Source organism: Larimichthys crocea, chromosome XXIV (genome assembly GCF_000972845.2).
Source record: "Larimichthys crocea isolate SSNF chromosome XXIV, L_crocea_2.0, whole genome shotgun sequence".
In the NCBI taxonomy this organism is placed as follows: Eukaryota; Metazoa; Chordata; class Actinopteri; family Sciaenidae; genus Larimichthys; species Larimichthys crocea.
The window spans coordinates 13517508-13533294 of record NC_040034.1 but is presented as its reverse complement, the minus strand read 5'-3'; the positions used below and the strand labels follow the sequence as shown (position 1 = coordinate 13533294).

The window sequence follows — 15787 nt, the reverse complement described above, 5'->3', positions numbered from 1 at the left end:
GCAACGAGAGAAGAGCTTTTCCTCAGCAGCCACAGAGATGTATGGAGGTAGATTAACGCATTAAACACATGTATCATAATGTAACCTTCATATCAGGTTGCCATATATATGATTAAAGCCAAACAGCTGAACAGGAAATACACTTTTATTAAAATATATTCAACATTAAAAGTTACAATCCATTAAATTTTGTCTTTAGATTTCATGTTAGAGATCATTTTAATATTATTTATAGAAATTCAGACAAGCAGCTTTGAGTTAAATTAAACATCTTTCACCAAACACTGCATCTTTTTTTTTCCTATAGGTGTTGAAGGACAAATAGAGCAAATAGCAAAACACATTCACTGCATGTTACAAGTATACAAAACATATAAAGCATATTTAACTCTTTTGAATCAAAAAGCCACTCATGTACACAAAAACTACAACTCATTTACATAAAGTGACACCTTAACATCCATGCTGTGAAGATCCCCAGCATTAGACGCTTCTTTTCTTGGTCCTGGAAAACAAAATCATTGCAAAAGGAAGACCTCTGCATCCTCCTGAAGGAGTCAATAGTCATGTTGTCTCACAAAATAAAATACACTTCAGTCCTTCCAGTTCAGAACTCCAGAGTGAAATTAACATTTTCTTTTTCCTCTTGACTTCCTCTTTCTTGAGTCACCTAGGGAAACAAAGACTCAGATGAATAGTCAGAATTAAAAATAGGAACACTTTAATACACATTAAAGTGATTATATCTAAAAACATACATGTAGCTAAATCATCTTTAAAATGTTAATTTTTTGTGGTTAAAAAACAAACAAAACATTTTTAATACATTTACATCAGATACAGTATCTTTCAGAGGCAGGTTACAAAACGATTACAGGAAGCACACGAGACTGTGTTAATGTGTTAAAAAACAGTCCCAGTTGCAGATTTTTGGGAATGGACAAAAAAATATGGAAGGAGAGAGACACAAAAGTGACAGCTTTCATGAAGAAACTCAGTCCACGATGATTTCACAAAAATTTGAGACCAGAAGCCATGATGTTAGAATACTGAACCACTTAATAAAAAAAGAGGATTAATTGATGTACATAAGTACTTTTTCTGATTAGTTTTCCCCTGGTATGATGGACATTAGAGACCCCACCAAAGACACATTTGGTTAAATCCTGTTAAGTTTCGGGTGTGAGCGCCACTGAATTTGAAGAGTGTTAAAGAGAAAGCGAGTGTTAAAAGCCGGACAACAGAGACAAATGAAATCCAGATTCCAGTTAGACCAACAAATGACGTGTTATTTGGGACAAAGCTTCGACGGTGATTGAAGTCATTAGGATAATGTTCCTGCTTACAGTTGGGGGTCGCCGTCCCATCGATTTGACCTACCTCACTGCAACACACAGCCTTTTTTATGTTTAGTGTGTCCTTTCCCACTGTTACCTTGTGTTTCAGAGAGTCAGAATGGAAAACAGAGCATTCAAACAAACTGACCATATTTAAATCCATTCAATATTAAATCTGCAAATGAAGTGCTGCACATACCTATATACACACACACTTAAAAAAAAAAAAAAAGCATGTTACCATGCAAAATACTTATGAATATACACTAAAATAGCCCATACATAATATAAAACGTTAAATACGATAAAAACAAAAGAAATAAGAATTTCCCTTTAAAACACGTCAAGAGACTTGCATTCCAAACATGTTCTTTATTTAAGTGAATGGATGGATTACCTTGATTACTCTTCTTTTTGTTTCGTTTAAAGAGGCTGTGTTGTTTCTTTGGTTCTGGTTTAGGAGGCGGAGGCACTGCTTCAGAGACCGATGGCTGATCTTCTGATTGCAGTCCATCCGGGACATCCCACCCGTCGATCTCCTCACTTTGTGTAGTCACATTGCTTTTAGGGTCCGAATGTTTGGAGCTAACGACCTCGTCATCGCTGAGCGTTTTCACAGTAATGTGTTCGCACTGTTGTTGACCCTTCTCCTGTCCTACAGTCTCTGATAAATGGCTTATTTTATCACTAGTTTCACCTTGCCCACCTCCTTGTGTTATATTGCTTTCACTACTCTGTGTCACACTGTCTCTTAGGTTAGGTAAAGGACTTTCCCTGATCTCAACATTTATACTAATACCCGCTGGCTCCTCAGACATCAGCTTCTCAGGTTCCAGACTGGAAGTGGAATCTAAGACAGCTTCTAGCAGGTCTGAATCAGTGAGAGAAGATGGGCTGAGGGCGCTGGTCTCAGTTGATCCCATTGAAAAGCCATTCGTGGGGAGACGTGGTTGGGGTTCCACTTCAACCTGAGGCTGGGGTTGTGTCAGATTTTGCGAAGATACTGCAGATCCCTGTGGGAGTTTCCCCTCCTGCAGCGACGCAGGTTTTTCCGGGGGTGCCTTCTCCTTCACGGCTACCTCGTCTGGGAGTGTGCTGGGAGCTACAGCTGCTCTGTCTTGCACTGCACTCTGCGGTGCTGATGGAGTCTCTTCTGATGGGCTGATGAAGCCGTTCACTTCGCCTGCGCTGGCCTGGTGACCCTCGTTCTGAGGCTTGGTGGGAGCGGTAATGGTGGCCGTGTCGGCGGCTTCTTCTTCTACAGGCTTCACACTTGATTCTGAGGGGGAGAAGTAGGTGGTATTGATGGTGAAGGTATACATGTTAAGACAACTGTCATTTTTGAAATGGAGCAATATTGCACAGCAAGCCAAAATGCACGATGATACAATTCTCATGTAGCCCAGCAAAGCAACTAAGCGATAGAGCTGGCGTAGCATGGGGGCATATTGGCATTAAAGCTCAAGTAAAAAAAGCCTAGAAAAAGCAGCAAGGCTGTGTTGTGGCTTGCAGTTAAATGGCTCAGGAGCGGAGCTAGGAACTGCGGATGGAGGCCACAGTCTCTTGTCCTTACCAGACGGGCAGGTATCCCTACGAATTTCACTAGAAGGGAGGCTTTCCGAATCGCACCTTGGCCTGGTCTTTCTTAGGGTGAAACCTTTCCTGATATCCGCCAGAAGGTGGTCGATGATGCAGCCGTCATCCTGTGGCACAAAGCCTTTCTTGACTGGTCAAAGGGAGGTAAAAAAAGAGGGCTTAAAATATGCACTGTTCAAATTACAGCATGATCAGGAATTACTAGTTCATAACTTACTTATTTTTCCATTCTCTCCCTTCTGTCTCTTGGACTCTTCCTCTGCCAACTGCTTCTTTCTCTTCTCAGCCTTGGCTGCTTGCTCTCTCCTGGTTTTGTTGTCCTGTTATCATGAAGTCAGAATGTCACTAGCTGCTGAGCACACAATGTACACGGCAATTTGTCTTTGTATTATTTAGGCAGAGACATATGAACATCTTCCTGTTTTTACACAGTATAATGATACCCATGGTTTAAAGAAACCACTACTACAGGAAGTGTATACACAAAGTGTATTCATGCACACATAGATCAACAAAGCATCATCCCTGACCTTCAGTGCTTTGATAAAAAGTCCTCGGAACGTCTTGATGTTTCCAAAGACTTCCTCAAGCGACAGCTGATTGGCATCTTCACACAAGTAGACAGCCAGCTCGCTCTTCTTTTTCTCAATCACAGTGAACCTTTCACTTAAAGACCGACATGCCTCCAAGTTTTCCTGCAGCAGAGAAGAAAAAAAAGCTTCAGTGCCAAAGTTAACACAGCAAAGGGCCCAGCAGAGAGTATGATCTTACCTCAAGAACTTTTGTGTATTGTTCCTTCACCTCTTCCACAGAGTTGGAGACCTTCTTGGCGGTCTCGTTCAGTCGTTTTAGTAAGGCACTGGCTTCTGACTGAACAGAGTCCAGATTAACTCTGAGGAAAGCATAAAAACCTTTAATTATACGTCTGTTACAGATCCACTGAGGAGAAATTAAAAAGTGAAGATCATGAGCTAAATAGATATGAAAGGTTATTATACCCTGCTGCTTTTTCACAGATCTCTATATCATCTGGCAATGCCAACAACTCTGGGTGGTTCACTTCTGCTTCCTGTGCAAAACAAGACACACAGAATGCAACTCAAGAGGTTATAATTAAGGGAGGACAGAAAAAAAAGAGTTATGGCAGCTGTCAGTTATTTTGCGCACCTCCAGGATGTGGTGAAGCAGCGTAATGCGGCTCTTGTTGGCCTTGGTCTCTGTAAGCTTGAGCAAAGAGCTGATCTTGAAGCCCTCTGCGTTCCCTGTGTGACTTCCCTGGAAGTAGACCCGCGATTAAAAATGCAAGCGGCATTTAAATGTCGGCTTAAGTAAAACGTTCATGAGAGCGAAGAGGTTCTTACATAGTTGAGAAAATTTCCAACGTCGAGAATGAGCTTGCAGAAACTTGGCAGGAGCGTGCTCATTCTGAGGGCTGAGAAACGCACCACATAGTGTTAATTTTAGGAGATATAATACAAACTGGATGTTAATCTGGGTAGCTGTGAAAGAATGGCGTCTGCATGCTTGTGAATATAGTTGAAGGGGTTTACTTACACTGGCAGCCTTCCTCTACCAGCTTAACTTTAGGTTTGAGCATATCCAACACTGATGACGTCTCCTCACACAACAACATGCACTCAATCCTCAGCTGGTAACTGTGAAGACAGGCCAGGGAGCAAAATAATGAGCTGAGCACGACAGTCTACATGCAGCACAGTCACGATTAACAGCTCAACCAGAAAAAAAAAAAGTTACCATGGCACAGTGAGAAGGGAGGTATAGAAACGGTCAACATTTGCCAGCTTATCCTTTTCTCCCTGGAAGGACTTCAAGTTTTCAATCTTCATTTGACAAAAAAAACAAAAAAAAAACAAGACGGTGAGTCAGACATTTGCCATTTCAAAGTGGGCACTTAATGGCAGGTAGGTGTGCAACAAAGTGTCTAGGTAAGGACTGAGGATAGTACAAACCTCATGCTTTTCTGGTAGGAGCTTTAGAAGCTGTTTTAGCACCTCCACATCAAACTTAGTACGGTCTCCGTTTTGAATCATGGCTACAAAATCCTCATTTTTGCTGGAAAGAGAAAAGAAAAATATTGAGCTGGAAAATGGAGCAAAAATCTGTTTGTTTTTTTAAAATCAAAATAATGTGTAATATCTTACCATTTGAATTGCTTTAAGAATATGTTCAAATTCAAGTTTTTCTTTGGATCAATGAATGAAATCTACAAAAAAAAAAAAAAAAAAAAAAAAAAAGAGATGTTAGAGAAGCATATATTGACTACAGTCTCATTGATTATTTGGCTTTGATAATGTGTGTTTGTTCTGAGTGCTTCAGCTCTGAGGAGCCGTGTTGAGTGTTGACCAAGCGCACCTCTTTAGGCTCCTTCTTGACAGGAGCAGCTGCCCCCTTGTCTTTGTGCTCAGTCACCGGGAGACAGAACAGCTGCTCGATACTGCTGTAGTCCGGCTCCGGAGCAGGAGGGTCTTTCTGAACCGAGGCCCACATGGAGTGACCATCTGTGTGTGTGGGCGTGCAAAAAGAGAGGAACCTGTCACAAGCTCATGTGGCACCATTTTGTAACAACATCACACCATGATTGAGCTCATTTGAAACTCTGAAAAATGCAGGGGAATCCTCTGCAACACCCACGCTGAATAATAACCAAGCGTTATATTCCCCAAAACTATTCTCTACACAGCTGACATTTCAGTTTTTAATACGATTTCCTTGCAACATATAAAATAGCCCGAAGGGTTGAAGTTTAACATATATATTTAGTGAGGACTTGCTGCCTTTAGAAAAATAAATGACACAAATAATTTGAGGTTACATAAGAATGTTTTATCGACTCACCAGTAACAGAGCGGAGTTTTTGCCAGTTGAGCTTTTTCATCCTTAGGGTGGGGCATCGGTTTGCCTTTATAGGTATAGCACACCCCAGGGTGTGGCTACTTTGAGCCGCTATCATGCCTGGGGGAGGTGGCATGCCAGGCAAGGGTGGTGGTGGCGGTGGTCCGCCACCCATCCCTGGTAGAGGTGGAGGTGGGGGAGGCATGCCTGGACCGCAGGGAAATGGTGGTGGCGGTGGCGGCGGTGGCATTCCAGGCAAAGGAGGAGGAGGGGGTGGTCCACCAAACCCTCCTGGTAGCGGTGGAGGAGGTGGTGGTGGTGGTGGTGCAGGTGGAGGTGGGCACTGGTTTGGTCCAGTCATACTCGGGGGTAGAGGAGGCGGTGGTGGCGGTGGAGGGGGAGGTGGAGGTGGAGGAGCGGCACACAATGGCTTCTGAGAGGATGTGATGCTTTTGTCTGACTTGTCTTTGTCCTGAAGATCCGAATCAGTCTGCACGGCCTTGTCCATTTTCACCAGCTGCCCGTCCACTTCATGACGACCTTCACAGCCTTTGGAGAACATCAGCCGCTGCATTATCTTCTCACTGGACTCCATTTGAGCTGGAACACAACACAACACATACACGGATGAACCTCATTTCACAACTTCTCGAACTAAAACAAACGGTTTCAGCACCATGATGCATTTTTCCCGGGATAATCACTTCCCTTCACAAGTGAATTACAAGGCAGGCTATTATCTAGCCAGCTATTTAGCCTCTTCCGTGTGTTGACCTAAAGTGAATGTATTGTTGCTTCTGTGCTGACTCACAGTCCTGGGCCAGCAGTATGGCTCTGTTAGTGATAGCCTCCAGAGCAAGCCATATATCAGGGCGGCCTGGTCCAAGCATCAACAACGTCTGCAGGATGGACAGCAGCTGGAGAGAGGCTGGAGAGCTGCTCACCTGCAACACATGCATGAGACACATTAAGAGATCAATCAGGAAGACAATAGGAGGTTTTTGTATATGTGTAACAAAAAGTTGATTAATTCAGCCTCCAATTCACTGGACTATCTCAGTTCTTAGTGACAAATAATGAAGCCAATCAAACCTTGTTGAATAGTGTGGTGAAAACCTCCAGGTGATTACTCATGTCAATGCCCCCATAGATCCGCAGCAGCTCCTCTTCATCTTCAGCCATTGCCTCTTCGAAAGCTTCACATTGAATAATCAAGTCTTCATCCTCCTGCTCCCTGCACACCACCCACATACAGACCACAGATTAGGGAACACTAAGGGTCATTAATGTGCACAAATTGCAAACCTCTTTTCATAAAAGCACCAATTACTCGAGTATCGAGATTGCAGTCATTATGGGCTTTCAAAAAATAACCTTCAAAACTTCATTTGTTGCATAAAATCTGCTTCAGAGATTAAAAGACTGGAAAAAAAAATCAAATGTGAACAACAGAAGGAAGGCTCACCTTAACTTTGGCAGAACATCAAGTAACTGAAGTCCTGTAAGACAACAATAAAAAACAGAACCAAGTATCACAACACTTAGTTATCAGCTTTTAAGAAAGTTTATATTCAAAAGGTATCACACATCTCTTCACGGTGGCATATGTTAGTTTTTTTTGGGGAATGGCAGGAAGTCACAGGTGAGCAATCAAACAAAAGAGGAGTGGCCAAACAAATGTCTGATTGGTTCAAGGTGAACAATGGCATTTTAATGAATTTGGGAGGGTTTATATAGCTGCAACTATCTCAACTGTGACGATCTTTGCACTCTGATGCTTGATGCACACTGATGCCTCATAGGAAAAGAAGGTCCATCAGTCCAAGGTTAATCCTTTTTTTGTCCAGTACATGCTGGGACAGACTCCATAGGCCATAGGAGAGAACAATCCACTATAAAAAAACAATTAGATAAGTGTGATTTAATCAGTGTAAGAGTGATGACATTGCCTTTAAACTGAAGCCTTTGAGTCACTACTTCTGCTGTAAAATGCATGAATACACAGTGCTTTATCCACTTGAGGTTTGCTCAGTTCTCAGGCGTTTTGTCAAAGTGAGAATGAGGCCATTAGACCTATTCTTAGACAGACCCAGTGACAGAGATATTTGTAATAGAGCTCCTGCTGATGGCCTGCTTTCCCCTCTGCACACTTTGAGCACAGGGGGCAAACACTGTTTACCACAGTGTGACCTTGATCCCGATGTGGCTCTAGACTCCTAGATTATTTGTTTGGCAGCAACAGAGTAGAGAACCTACCAATAAACTCCTTCCTCATTTTATCTCTTTGCCTGAGGTCATCTGTCCCAAAGATGAGGGCGTTGATGACACTGAGAAGGGTGACCATGTACGGGACGTTGTCTGTGGCCTGCAGCTCGTTCATGATCACACTGAAGCGATACTGCTGTGTCTTCACGCCCTGAAGGAGAAGTCAAAGTCAGTGCAAGCAATCACTTTAGTATCACTTAGGAGACTGTAATTATAATGCTTGTGCTTGTAGCCCACCACTAGAGGACGCTGTTAAGGTATTTATTGCTCCAGGCGATGATGTAGGATCATGTGTGGATCATGTATCATGTCAAGTTAAGACCAACAAAAACTTTATTCTTATTCAGATAAGTATGATATGTATGATATGTTCATCTACTTGCCTTGTAGTGGTCCAGGGCATCCAGTGACAGGCGATGGCCATCTGGAGAGAACATGCTGAGGGCGGCAAGTAGCTCAAACACCTGCTTCTTCACCATGGTGTTGGAAGTGTCCAAAGCTGAGGAGCATCATGATCACACACATCAATACAGGTCGAGCTCTCATATATATTTCCCATCAGTTTCTCCTAAAGCAAACCCCTATCACTATTCTTTCCCCATCTGTGTCTATAGACCAGAGCACGATGCTTTGTTTTATCGGCTTTTAGGCGACTCAACTTGAACCTTGAACCTCTAAAGATGTGGCGCTGTACTGCAGATAAACATGATTTTATGTGTGTGCGTGTGTGTGTGTGTGAAGGCGGGGAAATCCAATATACACAACACCATGTGACACGACATTTTTAGGGATTTCCAGCCGTAATGATTCATTTCTGAATATAAAGCTGTGTGAGGGCATGACTAGAAAATTCAGCTCAGCAGAGTGAGTCACTGATCAGCTGAGTTATGGTCAATTTAACAAAATATTACAAATGTTCCTTAAACGTGACAGGCGGATTTAAATGTCTTAATCAAATACTTAGTCTGTCACATGTTTTCTGTTACTTAAGTTTAAGGGAACTTCTACTCTACCATATCACATATGGGGTTACAAAGGGTCAAGCAAGTGTCCTGAGGTCACTGTGTTAGTACTAAAACTGACTTCTCTCCTTCTCTCTATGTGTTTAGAGGATAGGGCTGTCTCACACCACAGACACAACAGATAGGTACATAATGTAGACCCTCTACAGAGTCAGATAACAGTGTCAGTGTGAACAAATTTACTGTTTGTAGATTAATGAGCATTTAGGAACAGACAGTAGTTGTGGCACTATTCTGAGGTAAATTGAAACAAAGTGAATTGTGTGGTCAACCTTGGGAGAGCTTCCGAATGTAGCCTTCATTCTCTATAATGAAGTGGATCCCTGTGGAGGAGTTCATGACGGCCCGGACACAGTTGACGCAGGTGAGCTGCAGGAGGGCATCGGCAATGCGAGAGCATCCCCGCCCTGAGAGCCGGTCCAGGGCCTCTAAGAGGAGATCCAACCCACTCAGCTCCAGGAACTGGACCATCCATGTCTGGTCACTCCCCTCCAGGCGACGCTTCAGCCCAGAGTAGTTGACCACGGTGGGGACTTGTAGCAGCCTGATGCACAGCTCTGGATCAGCACTCTCAAGGTTGGCTTCCTGCTGGGTGTCTGAATCCTGCGAGGAGCCTAGGCGACCCCTGACTGCCGCCCATTTCTTTTTGCCGTCTGACTTCCCTGACATGATGATGGCTGTAGAGGACAGAAGGGAAACACAGTTTTGTTACCTGTTAATGAGAGTCAATTTTCAGCTATTATTTTCCAAAAAACTGCACTGTCGATGTCTGCTTGTTCCGATATCCAATGACTTTGACTGTCCAGTATACAGTGTTGTCATTGCTATCTGGACAAGAGGAAGCAGGCCAATACAAAAGCCTTATCAGAAAGGAAAACAGAATAGGAAACGTTAGCTCTGCATTTTTGTGGATGAGTAAAAGATATGTCAGCAGTCCAGCAGTCAGTTATCACCGGCTCTGCCAAACATTCCTACTTAATCCTGCTTAAACGTTGCCTTGATAGTGCGTATCGTATTTTAAAATATAAATAAATGCTGCCTTGATAGTGCGTATCGTATTTTAAAATATAAATAAATGCATTTTCAAGCTCATTACTGGGATGTAAACACTGGAAATGTATGCAAGGAACACTACATAGAAATGATTATGCAAGAAGAACATTATACCAGCATATCTGACACTGACATAAATGCCCACATTCATCCCACGAGTGCTTTTCTCTGGCGTAACCCCAGAACACAGTTCTCTCTCTTTAACCAACCTGTCTCAACGCAAAGCTTTTAATAACAACCCACTGGAATGATTGTAACTTGTATAAACATGTTCCCAAACTCTACTAAAATCAACAGGATAAGGATTTGGCCCAAAAAAGGGTAAAACTTTCTTCTTATCTAAAAATACTTTCACTCTGTGCAATGCTGAGATGAGATATAAGTTGATCCAGCATAAATGAACAGTATAAACTGCTTCTCTGTTGATTTCCCACTTGGCAAAGATAACATATACAGATAAGGCATTGAGTGATGAGCATGACACACAACACAATGCTCTACATAAAGGTCACTTGGAGAGTCAGCCCAGGTGGAAATACAAGTCCTCAGTTATAACTCAGCTTTACTCAGGAACTCTGCCTCTACATGTTAGGAACACAGTGAGCACTTGTGAAAAATCTGCCAAATTGGATTTTTATTCACTCTGCAGAGTCAAGGTAAAATTAGGTTTTGTTTTTTTTTCTCACATATTCTGGCAAGGCATCCGTCAGCTCTGACTGCAGCATTTTAGTCCTGCTGCCAGTATGAGAGTGTTACCGTGGCAGCAAGCAGGCAGACAATGGTGTTTCACAATAGGTCGCAATACTCTTCAAAGGGCCGTGTTCATTAGACACGAAAAACCCTGCTGCCCCCCTCTGCCAAGCCGATAAGTGTTATACAAGGCAATGTTTGAAACACCTTCTGATTTATGAGTACATTGTGCCTTCACGTTCAGTGTAGAGAACAAAAGATCTCAAAAGATTTCAAATGTATATTTGTGAAGCTGCAAGGATTCATTGAAATGTACTGAGAATTTCATTAAACTGACTTGTTTCCAGTAAAACCAGTTATGACGATGACTCCTTCAAAGAAAATTTGTCTCTGTGTATGTATGTGTCATGTGTGGTGACTCCAAAGCACAACTTAGGAACTTTTCAAAAGGAAGGAAAGGACTTCCCCAGTACAGGAAACGTGGCTCAAGATAAACACCCTGGTTTGAAGGCTCTTGTTCCTCTTTTGAAATTCTCAGTTTTATTCCAAAGGATGTTCAATTGATCTAGGAAAAGAGAGAGAGATTCTGTTCATGTGCAAACATCAGGGTTTGCAACATCAAAGATAAACTGTGATGGAAATATATTTCCACACTCTTTTGTGCACTCGCTCCTTAAATACAAGGAACTTTCACTTCACGACCCTGTCTGCAAGAGCTCCCACATATACCGCCACTAATAGCAGGCTGATTCACAGGCGCGCACAGGACATGCCTACTCATCTGTCCTCTGGTTAAACCGCCCACGCAGCAGCCCACTAGTACTGTACAGAAGCAACGCCTATGAATATGTAGAAACATCTCCTGAGTGAATTCTTCTCGGACATATGCAAAGCTTTCGCGTGATTGCTACAACTGTTATTTGTATGTCATGAATGATAAAAAAAGTAAATAAACTAATAGATTCAGGGGGAATTCATTCAGTCTCATGGACCAGTTTACACAGTTTGCTCACTTTGCGCATTCTGTTTGAAATACCAGATGTTGTTGAGAGATAAAGGATGGAGATATGTATCATAAACGAGCACCGAAATGGATGGTGAATTTCATGGTACAGCTTAAAAACACATGTTAACACATGGAACATATGTTGCTTGGAGATTTAAGCATTATACATAATTAACCAAGCTTTATATAAGATCTTTTACAGTATTTTCAAAGTGATTATTACAGTAGAAAACATCTGGTACACGTTATTCCAACCTTCCCTCCTCCCTCCTATGTTATTTAAGGGAGTGACCCACATGCCTGCAAAGTCTACAAACACATTTTGGAGTTTGGAGAGATAGCTCCTACTTAAGATTCGTTTATATTCCGAGATTGTCAGAGGATTTCTCCAGCAATTGTCAGATGGGTTTACAAAACACAAGAAGTGACAGCCCATATGGGCCAACACTCAGACTTTAAACTGCAATCCACAGTTCAAGCGGGACATTTGGCAAGACATGTTTTTTCTTCTTCTCATCACAGCCTCCTCTTCCCTCCTTATTCTTGCCCAAGGCAAGAAGATTTAGAGGGAACAGTCGATTACCACCTCAATGGATGGCGCGACAGGAATGTGACACCAGAATGCAGTTACCAGTTTCTCCAATCTCTATTACGCATTGGCCCATCATCATAACAAAACCACCTGAAACAGCGACGTTAACGGTAAAACATCTGTACTTTCCCCTGCGATTTTTTTCTCTCCCCACATACCAGGAGACATAACGGGACCAGTCATCTCACTGTTCAAGCAGAAAAGCAAGGCGCATTACCACAGCAGGACAGCTTAGTACACTGTTGCATCTTTGCAGATCACCTATTAGGCTCACCATGATGCCTTACCTGTTTTTATTCCATAAATGCAAGTGCACTTGAAGAATCGCGTCCTCTGGTGTCTTTCAGATGGGGGAGCGCTTTGCAGTCATCCTTTAACAACAACCTTTAATTCTGCCAACAAAACAAAAAATTAAATAAAACATGGAGCCCTGATTTTTTTCTGGAAACAGTGCGGCAGGTCAAGCCCTATATGTGGTATGCGGATGGCACCGCTTTACAAATCGCTACGGCCCCCTGAGCTCACACTACTTACTTGTGAAACTGACGGTGTCAAGACAACAACATTACTAGAGATATCCGGTCAAAACTTTCAGGATAAAACAAACCTAAAATGCAGTTTCAGATATTTAAACAAGAAAAACGACGTTTGTAGCACAGCACACCAAGATACATAAATTATAAATTGAATTTAAATCAGTTTAGCTACATTATGTTATCCCTTCATAACTCAAGAAAGAAAACAAGGTATCACTTGAAGAAAGAACAACCTCTATCTATAGTGTAACAAGTACAACACAGCTTCTATAAAGGAAATAAATAGTTTGATAAGTAACATAAAATTAGCAGAAGCTAAATTAACTGACATAGAACGTTGCATTAGCATCAGAGCTAACTCGTAGCATGAAACTGATCACAGAAAAAAACTAATTTAACATCTTAAATTTATAAAATAGCTATTATAAATGTATAAAATAGCTATTATAAATGGAGTAAGGTACCTACAAAAAATGTTCCAACCGTGGTATCTGGATAGTAACTACACTATATGCCTGCCTGTACTTGTTAGGTCCGTCGGTTAAACTGCAACTGATGTGTAACTGACGAGGTTGCTACTAGCAACAGATCTTTCAACTGAAAAAAAACAAAAAAACCCCAAACATGTTAAATCATAGTATAATTATCCACATATGTTTCATTGAATGTTCACACAAATATATACCCATGTGTTCTGCGACTGTGATATTATTTTGAAGGCAGAATTGCCTGATTTCCGGTCCTAATATGCCTGTCATTGTCTGGCTTGAAGCTGTTTTGTGATGCTGCATGCAGCCAGTTGTTGGGCCCTCCTCCAACACTCCTCCATCAGTTGGATGTGAGCTGTGGCAGAGACTGGTCAGCTTGAGTTCCCAAGTTTGCCTGTCACAGTAACAGTATGTATTGTACTCTTCTTTTGTGGTTTCCCCCTCCCCTCCCAGATGTAACTAAATAAATATTTCTATTTACTTATCTATCAAATAGACCAGGCATGACATGAACCAACAACAATACAGACAGAGCAAAGAGATAATAAATCAATAATGTCCAATTTTGTCCAATCTAAAGATGAAGATAAAGACTCCTCTCATGCCAAGTGTCTCATCACTGCCTGGATCCAGCGTGACTAAAAGCACAAATATTCATTGTTTGTTTTTTTGTCATAGGAACATTTCTGCCTGAAAGGGCTATTCATTGCCTGGAGTGTGTTTGTGTTTCATCTCAAAGATAGTGAATAATTACTGTTTGCATAGAAGTCTTCAATAGTCTTTTTCATTTAGTATCTGGATCAGACAATCTTTACTGGCATGAATGTGATATTTTATTGAGAATGTGTAGTACTGTGCTGCAGTACAGTTATCATCCCCTCTGTGACTTGAGGCCATTTAGCCGGCTAGAGTTTCCCTGCCTCAGAGAATGGAAGCTATCCAGCATTTGTATTGTTTTGTTGCTTTTGGTCCCCTGAGCCAAAGTGTCATTATTATAAGATGCTTTGTCAATGCAGAGGAAACTGGGGCTTCTATCAGGGAGACCACTGAGAAATCAGCGGTGTGGGTACTTAGGTTACAACATCAAAGAATATGCAGAATAACCACATTTCCAGCATGCTGCAGTACTGGCATCGTGATTAAACATTGGGCTGCCTTGTTTAAATGCAACAACAAGCCACTGAGCAAATATTATGTTAAATACTCAATAGCTCTCTTGCAGAGCTAGTTGAACAGGATCAGGAAACCGATGTAGATCAGGAAACAAAGTCAACATCATTGTCATTTATCCAGTTATTGTGTATAAACAACAAGTGATTTTCCACCATGATTTTAGGCTCACATCAATCTGTAATGTACTTGTCCTGCTGCAAAAAAAAATACATGACCTGTAAACTTATGGGCCTCTGTGCGGGTGTGTCATAGTGATTATAGGATTTAGTTCTTCTGTGTTTGTCAAAGATGTCCTGGAATGGGAACAAAGGCCATTTCAAGTGACATGGTGTGTGAACACAAAGAACTCTATAGGAGGCAGAAACAAAGCTCTCAGACTGAACATCCCGAGAGAGGCCAGTGATCCTAATATTTCCAGTACAGCACAGCATGCAAATAACATGTAGCTCTTTCATAACCTTTCATAAATTGCCTACTATTTTAGGAGTATAAAAGAAGAGCTGCCAAGACATGCCAGGACTTGTTCCTAAATTTAGCATCTCTATGGATCATTTCGGTCCAAAAAACAAAAGCAGTAGTTCGTCTTTCTTTTGTAAATTTCACAAACTTATGAAATAATTAAAAAAAACTGTGTTATGAGACACATGTTGATCTGCTTTTGGGCTAGACTGGCCACATGTTTGTTCACTGCTGTGTAACGATTAACAGTTCATCTTTAATCATTAGTTCATGACCCTTTCTTCAAATTAAAGCAATATTATTATTTTTTAGAGATATTTTATTGATTATATCTTTATTTGGCAGAGACAGCTTGAAGAGTGACAGGAAATGTGGGGAGAGAGAGACAGAGGAATGACATGCAGGAAAGAGCAGTAGGTTGGATTCAAACCCTGGACCCTGGATTCAAAGGACTGAGCCTTTGTACATGGGGCGGATGCTCTAAATTCCGGCTGTTTTTAGTGAGCCGGATTATTTGGCTCAGCTCACCAAGAAGAGCCGGCTCTTTCGGCTCCCAAATGGCTCTTTATTTTACCACTTATACCTTTTATAATTCAGGCAAATTTAGCGCTTTTTTGACTTGTGATTTGTATTTGAACACATATATCACTTAAATTTCAATAATTTGCTGTAGCCAATTACATTTAGAGTTGTAAAATCCTTTGTAACTCTCTGAAA

The 15787-nt window shown here is 41.6% G+C and overlaps 1 protein-coding gene across 8 annotated transcripts; it reads right to left on the bottom strand.

The window, feature by feature from the left end:
• Positions 1–127: 127 nt before the first annotated feature.
• On the bottom strand, positions 128–13520 carry LOC104924813 (inverted formin 2). Of its 8 annotated transcripts, none has more exons than XM_027274712.1 (24): positions 13419–13520; positions 12702–12806; positions 9346–9750; positions 8435–8550; positions 8043–8202; positions 7252–7285; positions 6879–7020; positions 6598–6730; positions 5790–6386; positions 5307–5452; positions 5096–5157; positions 4904–5006; positions 4689–4774; positions 4488–4588; positions 4295–4365; positions 4101–4208; positions 3932–4002; positions 3705–3825; positions 3464–3628; positions 3151–3253; positions 2911–3063; positions 1735–2616; positions 1381–1434; positions 128–670 (listed from the first exon to the last, which is right to left on the bottom strand). In XM_027274712.1, exons 3-23 carry the CDS (start codon positions 9740–9742, stop codon positions 1382–1384), a joined length of 3804 nt encoding a protein of 1267 aa, XP_027130513.1. In that variant the 5' UTR covers positions 9743–9750; positions 12702–12806; positions 13419–13520; the 3' UTR covers positions 128–670; position 1381. The 8 variants fall into 8 exon arrangements, with proteins under 8 accessions (XP_027130513.1, XP_027130517.1, XP_027130516.1 ...); XM_027274716.1 differs by lacking the exon at positions 13419–13520 and having other exon boundaries at positions 1347–1434; positions 1735–1876; positions 1931–2616; positions 12702–12930; XM_027274715.1 differs by lacking the exon at positions 13419–13520 and having other exon boundaries at positions 1735–1876; positions 1931–2616; positions 12702–12930.
• Positions 13521–15787: the final 2267 nt, after the last annotated feature.

Coding starts and splice junctions, on each gene's coding strand:
- LOC104924813 (XM_027274712.1), bottom strand. CDS start 9,742: ATGTCAGGGAAGTCAGACGGCAAAAAGAAATGGGCGGCAGTCAGGGGT. Junction 7,286..8,042: donor AATGAGGAAGGAGTTTATTG/GTAGGTTCTCTA, acceptor GTTGTCTTACAG/GACTTCAGTTACTTGATGTT. Junction 4,775..4,903: donor TCCTACCAGAAAAGCATGAG/GTTTGTACTATC, acceptor TGTCAAATGAAG/ATTGAAAACTTGAAGTCCTT.